The 10,479-nt window shown below is 40.5% G+C and overlaps 1 protein-coding gene across 3 annotated transcripts in view; it reads left to right on the forward strand.

The window, feature by feature from the left end:
* ADIPOR2 (adiponectin receptor 2) overlaps nucleotides 1-9,819 on the forward strand; it is a 91,988-nt gene extending 82,169 nt beyond the window's left edge. For all 3 annotated transcript variants that reach the window (XM_074403337.1, XM_010345065.3, XM_039461603.2), the window contains 4 exons: nucleotides 1,487-1,673; nucleotides 1,923-2,110; nucleotides 4,990-5,183; nucleotides 7,055-9,819. In XM_074403337.1, the coding sequence (XP_074259438.1) occupies nucleotides 1,487-1,673; nucleotides 1,923-2,110; nucleotides 4,990-5,183; nucleotides 7,055-7,183 (698 nt within the window). In that variant the 3' untranslated portion in view covers nucleotides 7,184-9,819. The remainder of the gene's footprint in view (nucleotides 1-1,486; nucleotides 1,674-1,922; nucleotides 2,111-4,989; nucleotides 5,184-7,054) is intronic.
* The last annotated feature ends 660 nt before the right edge of the window (nucleotides 9,820-10,479 follow it).

Genomic DNA, 10,479 nt, shown 5'->3' on the forward strand with positions numbered 1-10,479 from the left:
AAATGCTTTGAGAAATCTCACCACTTTACACCCACTTAGGATGGCTATAATGAAAAACAAGTCTTGGAAAGGATGTGGGGAAACTGAAACTTCCATACATTGCCAGTAGGAATGTGAAATGGGGCAGTCCCTATGGAAAAGTTTGGCAGTTCCTCAAAAAGTTAAAACAGTTACCAGAAATCCACCCCTAGTATATTACCTAAGATAACTGAAAATATGTTCACATAAAAACTTGTACACAAAAGTTTACAGCAACATTATTCACAACAGCTAAAAAGTAGAAACAACCCAGATGTCTTGTCAACTGGTAATGGATAAACAAAATATGGTATATTCATACAGTGGAGCACTATTTAGCCGCAAAAAGGGATGAAGCACTGATATACGCCACAGCATGGGGGAGCCTTGAAAACATTTGCTAAGCGAAATAAGCCAGACACAAAAGGTCACATGTTGTTTGATTCTACATGCATGAAATGTCTAGAACAGGAAAATTCATAAAGACAGAAAGCAGATTAGCAGTTGTTTAGGACTGTGAGGAGTAGGCGTTGGAGGATGATATCAGGTATAGTATTTCTGTTTGGGGTGATGAAAATATTTTGGAATTAGGTATTGGTGATGATTGTACAACCTTTCAAAAATATACTAGTTTTTGGCCTTACTCCATTTGACTTGCATTTCTTATCACACATTTGATTTCCATGGTGCCTCTTAAGTTCCTGTCTGTTAGTATCATGAGAGTAGAGAGTCAAGTCAAGTTTCTTGTTGACTTCTAATTCAAGGGTAAGTTTTAATTAAAATGATATAACAGAATCACATAGCAAATATTGGACTTGAAATTTCTGTGCCTTCCTTGTATTAGGTGGCCCTTCCCTAAGCAATAGGAACATGGCATCTTTCTCTGGAGAACAGTTTAAGAATTGGTTAGGAAATGGCCTGAGTAGGCATTTTACGATCCTTACCTCTTGAATCCACTGAGCCAGCTGGTGAGGACCAGAGAAGCAACCTAATGCTCTCTGACCGCTATTGGTAGAGGAAAGCTGTATTTCTTGGCAGGGTTTAGGGGTATTGGAATTTATTGTAAAAACAGAAGAAGCAAGAGCACAATGGACCTTTGAAAACTGGGCTATGATATATGTGCCAAAATCTTTATAAATGAAACCTCATTCTACATCTAGAGGTAGAAGTGGCTTCATTATGTCTTCTAAGAAGTAGCAGCACTGATTTCTTTTTAGATTATGCCCTTAGGTAAGTTTTATATTCTGTATACTTAGTTTATGAAGCTGAATTATTTATGATACCAACAACGTTGGAAGTAAACCACAATTTTGGATAAGCTTCAGTTATTTGGAAAATTTTTCTCATGGAACTTTTGATTCAGATATTGTTGTAACTCTGAAGGATTGAAAACAGAATCAGTATATAGTTCTGTCTCTTCTGAAGGGTGATATGATATTTTATCTATTTTCTATACTCTTTTTCCTAGGTTGTGTATTCTTCTTGTGCCTGGGGATCTTTTATATGTTTCGCCCAAATATCTCCTTTGTGGCCCCTCTGCAAGAGAAGGTGGTCTTTGGATTATTTTTCTTAGGAGCCATTCTCTGCCTTTCTTTTTCATGGCTCTTTCACACAGTCTACTGCCACTCAGAGGGGGTCTCCCGGATCTTCTCTAAGTAAGTTATCTCTAAAATCCATATTTTGGTCAATGATTTAGAGGTAATGCATTAGGGAAAAACATTGAGCAGAGTTGGCAGAATTCTTAATACCATCTCATGGAAACTTAAAAAAAAATTAAAGAGCAACCCAATTTGTCTCTTAGCTGTTGTTGATCACTTATGTCATGAGGGATTAATTGGAACCTGTAGTGGCTAGTAATTTTAAAATTATTGCATTAAATGGATTTTTTTTTTTTTCTATCATAGACTGGATTACTCTGGTATTGCTCTTCTGATTATGGGAAGTTTTGTTCCTTGGCTTTATTATTCTTTCTACTGTAATCCACAACCTTGCTTCATCTACTTGATTGTCATCTGTGTGCTGGGCATTGCAGCCATTATAGTCTCCCAGTGGGACATGTTTGCTACCCCTCAGTATCGGGGAGTAAGAGCAGGTAAGAGCATGTGGAGGTTCTACATTTGACATTCATTTATTCACTAGTCATTTATTAAAGTTCTACAATTTGCCAAACATAATGCTGTATATTTGTGATGCCTAGAGGAGTAAATCCTAGTTCCTGTTGTTGAGGGGTTTTTAATGTAGTAGTAGTAGCAGTAGTAGTAGTAGTAGCAGCAGTAGTAATAGTATTAAGTAGCGTTCATTAATTGTCTTACAGCATTAAAGTTGAGGGGCCGTGGTGAGTATGAGGTGATGTAATTTGGGAGTGTTACTTACTTGAGTTTATGGCTAAACATCATCCAGAACATGGTAGTCTGTAACTTTTGTAAAGTAAACAATGATTTCTCTTATTCAGCATGAGTGTACTTTTTGTAGTGATTCTTCTTTTGTTGTCATTTTCTGTTCTTTATATTTTTATTTTATAATGGATAATACACTTAGGTAAGCCTTCACCCTCATACTGATAGTGTTTTGTTAAAGTGGGCACTATAGCTCCCTTCTGGTACAAGGTTAAGGGGCTTTTTATATTTAGGATAATGGCTGTTTAGCTGGAGACCCTAGGCCCCTCGGTGCCTTGGCTGAGTCTTCTTGTATTTTTCCTTTCATTTTTAAAAAAAACCTCAAAAACCATTTAGTATTAAAATCTAACCCTTGGATCATCTGCAAGTACCTGGAAGGTTAGATACGGAAGTAACTTTATGTCAGTGACTGTTAACAATACTCTGTGCTCCTTCTTCTTGTGTTCATATGAGCAAATGAGTATTGGTCAGGGCCAGCTTTCAACAGTACTTGAGTAGTACAGTGGTATTAAGCCTGCTTGAGCACATGAGATAAGAATGTCTTTGCTGAGTAGAGCCGAGCATTCTGCTATTTATATACATCAGAAGAACCAAGTTCCTGAGCCTTTGACTTAGAGAATGTTAGGCAGAAACCACTAGCGGCGTTTGCTTAGCATGCAGGGGAAAAGAACAAGTGAAGGAAGATCATGTTAATACCTTAGAGGAGCAGAGATACGAAATTGTTTTTCTTTAGGCGTGCTTGGTTCTTATCTTTTGTGAGAGCAGCTTTACCATTTTCCTCTTCTCTTTTAGATGCCCATTTTATTTGTGAGTATGTATCCCATATCTGTGCCTACATATATTGCTGTGTACCAGCAGTTCGGTTCATTTGGTAGTGTCCAAAGCAAGCAATAGGCTCTTTATCTGTTGAGAAAGCTTATCACATGACAGCTTGTTTTGCAAGGGTCATTGTTAACTCTCTGTCAAAATGTAGGAGCAGTTACTGGCTGAGGCCAGGAGTTCCTGTGTTGCTTTGACTGATACACAGGTTTCAAAGTGGATTTAGATCTGTGGACTTGTTTTTTTTTTTTAAATCATGGCATTGTCTATTACAGTCCTGAACAGGTGTATCTGTACATAAGTTCATGTATGTATAAAGTATACAATTTTTACAAAATAATATTTAATCCTCCACTTACGTTACAGTCTGATATTTTAAATTTAATTCTAGTTCATTTAAAAAAATGCTGGTTGAGACTCATTTAATTGATCTTAAAACAGGTCATATCCAGAAGTTTAAGAAACATTAGATGCTTTTGGATGTAGTTAGGCAGTAGGGCTGTGGCTGAGTGATTTGCCAGACTTCCATTCTTGATTGCTATCTAGAGGCCTGGGAGCTTTCAGAAACGTTTCTCTTCCCCTCCCCCTCCCCTGTTAGGTCATTTGTTAAAGGCATTTAAAAATTTTTAAGTGCCTAGTTATAGGTCATAGATTTACATTAAACTTTTTTCTTCTTGTTTTTTTTTTTTTTTGAGATGGAGTCTTGCTCTGTAGGCCAGACTGGAGTGCAGTGGCACGATCTCAGCTTACTGCAACCTCTGCCTCCCAGGTTCAAGCAATTCTCTTGCCTCAGCCTCCTGAGTATCTGGGATTACAGGCATGCACCATCACATCCAGCTAATTTTTGTATTTTTAGTAGAGACAGAGTCTCACCATGTTGATCAGGCCAAACTCCTGACCTCAAGTGATCTCAAACTCCTGACTGCCTCGGCCTCCCAAAGTGCTAGGATTTACAGGCATGAGCCACCGTGCCAAGCTTTAGATTACTATTAAAAATAGGTGATACCAGGTGATATGATCATTCATTGCCTCTCCACCCTTGGAACATCTGTTGCTTCAAATAGAAGATCAGATATGTAAAATTGCCTGTGTTGTAACCTGTGTCTGTAAAAGGACAGGCTAGGACAGTTTAAATAAACTCTTGGAGGTGTCCTTTCCAAAAAATTTAGCAGCATTAATTCAAAACCCTTGAAGACTGCTGACCTATTAAGCTAAGCCTCTCTTAGCAAGGCTCCTTGCATTTTTTTTTTTTTTTTGAGACGGAGTTTCGGTCTTGTTGTCCAAGCTGGAATGCAGTAGTGTGATATCAGCTCACTACAACTTCCACCTCCCAGGTTCAAGCGATTCTCCAGCCTCAGCCTCCCGAGTAGCTGAGATTACAGGCGTGTGCCACCACGCCTGGCTAATTATTTGTATTTTTAGTAGAGTTGGGGTTTCACCATGTTAGGCCAGGCTGGTCTTGAACTCCTGACCTCAGATGATCCGTCTGCCTCAGTCTCCCAAATTGCTGGGATTACAGGTGTGAGCCACCATGTCCGGTTGGCTCCTTGCATTTGTAAATCTTGAGAACATAGCTGTGTTGTCTTGTATGACAGTGTTCCAGAGTTTGAGGAACCTTCTTTTTCCTTTAAAACTGGAAGCTAATTTTGTATGCTACTTTGAAATATTCAGTTTACAGAGTTAATGGTATTGTGCTGTAGTATTGACTTCTTGCTCTTTATTTCTCTTCTGCATTACTCTCTCCTGTGACTCCTAGGAGTGTTTCTGGGCCTAGGCCTGAGTGGAATCATTCCTACCTTGCACTATGTCATCTCAGAGGGATTCCTTAAGGCTGCCACCATAGGGCAGATAGGCTGGTTGATGCTGATGGCCAGCCTCTACATCACAGGAGCTGCCCTGTATGCTGCCCGGATCCCTGAACGCTTCTTTCCTGGCAAATGTGACATCTGGGTAAGTATGTCAGGGGTGACTGAGTGTGTGTCGGTATCTGCTCATGGGTTACTGGCACACTGCAGAGTGATGCAATAGAAAACATTTTAGACAAAATTAGGAGAGTTGTATTCTGGTCCTAACTCCCTATTTAGCTGTCTTTCTCTGGACAATAAGAACAATAATAACTAACAGTTAGTGAACGCTTTCTTGATGCTTGGCATAGTACAGAGTCCTTTGCATGAATTACCTCATTTAATACATTAGCCCTGTGCATGGATTACCTCATTTAATACATTAACCCTATATGGTATGATAACTCGTATTATGTCTTCATTTTACAAATTAGGAAACTAAGGCTTAGGGAGCTGAGGCCACTTGTCCAAGCCATGTGGCTATTAAGTGGTAGAACTGGAATTTGAGTTAGGCTAGTTTTAATATCAGAATCTGTGCTCCTTTGGACAGTGGCAAGTCATTTTGCCGTTCTTTGTCTCAGTTTCCTTATTTATGAAATGACTATGATAGACCAGATTTTTACCAGAGTTCTTTTTAGGACCAGATTTCTACCAAGGTCTTTTCTGATTCGAAAATTTAGTGATTTGTAATGAGAGACTGAGTGTATATATGTCTGGTAGAAGAAGGAGGATTGTGAAGAAGAGGGAAGTGGATTGGCCTGGATTGTGGTTATTGGTAAGAGGGGAGGATAAAGAAGGGGGAAAAGAAAATATAAGGGACTGAGATAGATGGAAAAACTGGTAACTGAAGAGGGCCCGAAACACTTGCCACAGGACAAAACTGGAAGTCTGCTTAATGTGAAATCTGACCTTTGGGATTCTGTTCACCAGACTATTGCTGATTATTATAGACTAAGCTGATCATCTCATCTCTTTAAAGTTTAATTTAGCTCTCTCTAAAATGAAGATGATCTTGAACTTAAGCAATCTTTTTAGCTTCAAATAAGCTAATTTTCTGATTGGTCATCATAATTTTGACATTGGTATGGAGGGATTTTTGCCCTTTATCCCCTTTCTTTGGAGAAATTCATCCCTTTTGGTGTCCTAAGAAGCATCCTTTGGGATGTGACTTTTGATTTCTTCTAGTTTTTTGCTTCTAAAATCAGTATGTTTCTCTTGATAAATACTGCTTTGCCACTGTACTTTTTCATTTTGAGATTATAATGAGAGAATAGTGTAATTTTTGAAGTGCAGTGAGCTGTTGATTACCCTTCTTGAGATGTGAAATAGTATTCAACAGAATAGGTAAAACCAGAAATAATGTCACAGGCTTTAGACCAGCTTCTGACTTGAGAAGTAAAAGGGCCTGTTTGCGTAGTCTTTTGACACATTATGTTCATGAAATTTCAGAATCATAGCACTTCAGGAAACTCTTGGGACCGTATGTTGTGACCTTCCACACTCGATCCTGGAAGGCTCTTTAGTTTTTCTAACAGAGAGCAACATTTAAATAACCATAGTTCTAGTCCTCTTGTCTGTGACAAAATGTCCATCAGCAGTGGGTAGGAAAAGGACCGGATGTGTAATCATAGCCCATGGCTAGGTGTCAAGGGATCCTTGGGATCTTTGTGGCCTGTTAGCAAGAGAGTCTGTATGTCATTTGCCACTGGTTCCAGTGTTAAGTACGTAGATTTTTATATGTAGAGCTTAGTGGCAGCACCTTGATTTCTTTGGAAACAGCTGGCTTTCAGCTTAGCAGAATGGGATACACCTAATAGATATTCCAGGATCTGTGGACATCTTGAATTTGAGCTCTGTCATATCCATTTCCTGCCTTCTGCTCAGCTTAAACCACGATTAAACGATTCTAAGAATCTTTAGCAGTCTTAATAATGTATGGGTTTCTTTACCCTGTGCTGTCTTTTTTTCCCCTTCCAGTTTCACTCTCATCAGCTGTTTCATATCTTTGTGGTTGCTGGAGCTTTCGTTCACTTCCATGGTGTCTCAAACCTCCAGGAGTTTCGTTTCATGATCGGCGGGGGCTGCAGTGAAGAGGATGCACTGTGATACCTACCAGTAGCCAGGGACTGTGACCCTAAACCACGTCCTGCAGCACTTGCAGGCCTGTCTGCTGGCTACTGATGCCAGTACCAGAGGAGCCCCAAAACTCTTGACACCCTTGTGGGCTTTGTGACGGCCCAGGGGCTCTGTATGGTACATGACTGAGAAGAGAAAAGCAAAAATAAATCATACCTCAAAGGACAGAATGCATCAATTGGGAGAACAGGAGACACAGCCCAAACCCTGGCTTATTCTTGGGATCTACAGATTATGGGCTCTGCAAGACCCTTGGCAAACTGGCTTCTGATCCATATCATATTTATTTGTAGAAGATGGCGAAACAGTTTAGCTGGTGGTTCTTTCTTCTCCCTTTCTCTTTCCGTATAAAATAATACAAACCAATTTAGGTGAACATTTATATCCAGTAAGGGGTGGGAGTGTGATTTTAAATTCTCTTTTGGGAGAACAAAAAAATTAATGTAAATAAGATTTCTAACTTACTGTTTAAATAAGACTTTATATAAATGTTTAAAACATAGGGGTAAGGGAGGGAGGGAGAATTTTTGTATAGAATGAAACATGCAGGTACCACACACTGTTTGAATTTTGCACAAAAGTGACTGTAGGGGGATCAAGTGATAGCCCCAGAATGTACAGTGTCTTGGTGCACCAAGGTGCCTTCTAAAGGCTGACATACCTTGGACCCTAGTGAGGCAGAGAGTATAGCCCTAGCCCAGCGATCACATGACCACTGTTAAGCCTGAGAGCCTTTGGAGGGCCTGGGGTAGAAGGGAGTGGTATGTGTTTTCTCAGTGGAAGCAGCACATGAATGGCTGCCAAGATGTATTAGATAAAGGCTCTAGTTAGGGTGTCATTGTCGTTTGAGAGACTGACTTGTAGAGCTCTGCACTCGTACCAGCTGGTAAAGGGGCACTGGAGACCATGGAAGAGCTCCAGAAACATTAGCATGGCTGATCCGATTACTTCCTGGCATCCTGCTCACTTTTATGGTTAGTCTTACTAGAGGGATATGACAGTTTTCCATATCCTTGCTGTGGAGCTCTGGAACACTCTCTGAATTCCCTCTCTTAAAAATCACTGCCCTAACTACCCTTCCTCCTCGAGGGAATAGAAATATTTTATACTTCTTGGCATGGAGCCAGCCACAAATGAGGTTCTGATGTGTCCAGGTTTCTCTTGAGCTCATCTACATGGATTGGGAGACCCTCCTTTGGATTTAGGAAAGAGGGTTTTACCTCTGGTACACTGTCTTTGAAAGCCTTGATGTGACAGACATCTCGGCTTTCCTTGAACAAGAAAGCCAGCAGAACTCTTTTAAAGCCAGGTGCAGTACCCATCGGAGTTGTCAGCACTCACTGAACCCCACTTTGCAGGGATAGTATGGTGTGGCATTTTGAAGACAATGGTATGTTACTGCCAGGGGTTGAGGTACAAGACGATGGCTCATGTCCCAGGCCTACCTGATAACGGTGTCAGAGAAAGTGGTGGGGAAAGGATCTGGTTCATGGAATTCTGATCTTAGACCATAGGTGAACCCCCCAAATAGCGCTTGAGTCTTAGGTTGCTGTTATCAAAGACTTGGGATGACTCCATTATATCCTAGGATTGTGGGTATTAGAACTAAATGGTGAGGCCCTGAGCATGGGGACTGGCATCCTCAATAGGTGTTTGGGAATATGGGGAGGGTCTCCTATTTACTCAATAGACTTTTCTCAGTTATTTTCCTCCCTTCCCCTTCCAATCTCCAGCAAAAGCTGGGATCTAGGAAGGAAGAATCTAATGTAGAAGTTGAGAAGAACTTCAGTATTTTGGTTCTGGATAGGGTCACTGCCCTGGGTGCTAGGTGAACCAAGTAAAAGACTCAGTGGATGAACTGGTGCAGTGCCTGACAGAATAAAAAACAGTATTAATCCCTTTGAGAAAGCATAGTCCAATAGGACAGTGGCCATCTGGACTGAAGCCCACTTAGTTTCATGGGAGCAACAGCACATATCAGAAGCCAGACTTGCTCTTCGGTCATGCACTTTGGGATACAGGGTATAGATGCAGCCCTGTCACAACACCAACAGAAGTAGCAGCCTCTGGGCGCAGTCACCCACACCCCAAAGCTGGAAGAATCTGGTTCAACATAGCACAAACCCTTCGGAAAAATGAAATTAACATCACTGATGTGTAATCCAGTAAGATCTCCCTCTTTTGGGTGTGTATGTGGGCATGTTTGTGCCCATTTCTATGTGTGCGTCTACGTGTAACTCACTACCAACAGCCTCATGTGCACTTGTCCTGACAGTGCTCGCTGAGAACTCTCACCAGGTTGGCGCCTGAATGCCTTACTCTCAGCAGTCAGAGGCTTGCTTGCTCTGTGCAGATTTTTAATTTTCTTTTTTGGCCCTAGGCTGGTTGGGACCTCTACAGCTTCATTCTTTCACCATTAAATAGTGGCCTTTTTCAGTATTTTCCCTCTTCCCCTTTATAAATTGCTAAAGCCACAAAGCACATTTTTGGGGATCATAGAAGGTTGGGGTTCCAGAAGGGGATCTGTGTGATGGTTCAATTGATGTGGGATTTCCCTACTTGCTGTATTCTCAATTTCTAATAAAAAGAACCAAATGAAATACGAACTTCTGTTGTGTATTTTTTATTGCCATTCAGCTTACCTCCCCTTAGCTTTTGGCACTTTGTTGAAGCTCTAATTTAAATACTGAGATTTAAGAAACTTTTGGAAACTTCCCAGTTGGGATGCACAAATCAAGCGCTTATGCCCAACTCCTGTTTCCTAACTCAAGCTTTCATCGTGACTTGGACCAGGTTTAGAATGGAGGGGAGAGTAACTCTAAGGGACAGTTCTCAATTTATTACTGAAGTTTATAAAAATAGTCTCTGATGTAACACTTGATGCCAAAGGATGTGTTGGAGAACTGCTGATGTCATGTGATCATAATCACAACCCTTTGAGCCAGTCAGGATTTTCACTCTCATTTTATAGATGGGGAAACTGAAGCTTAGGAAGTTTAAGAGTGACTGTAGTGCCAGCACTGTATTGGAGAAAAGAGTGAAGGGGAAATCCAAGAAGAAAACATTTCTTTCTGTACTTAAGTTTACTATTCTGATTAAAAAGTCTCATGTACGTTGACTTAAAGGTTTTGGGGCTCATTAACCTAGTCCCTTCTATGTTAGAAGAGGATCTGGTTCAATTGGTTTTTGAAATAAAAGGAAATGCCAACCCTTTTGCCTTAAGTAAATTTAGTTTTTGGAAGGGAATTTTCAGTATTGGGACACTA

Source organism: Saimiri boliviensis, chromosome 7 (genome assembly GCF_048565385.1).
Source record: "Saimiri boliviensis isolate mSaiBol1 chromosome 7, mSaiBol1.pri, whole genome shotgun sequence".
NCBI classification, from domain to species: Eukaryota; Metazoa; Chordata; class Mammalia; order Primates; family Cebidae; genus Saimiri; species Saimiri boliviensis.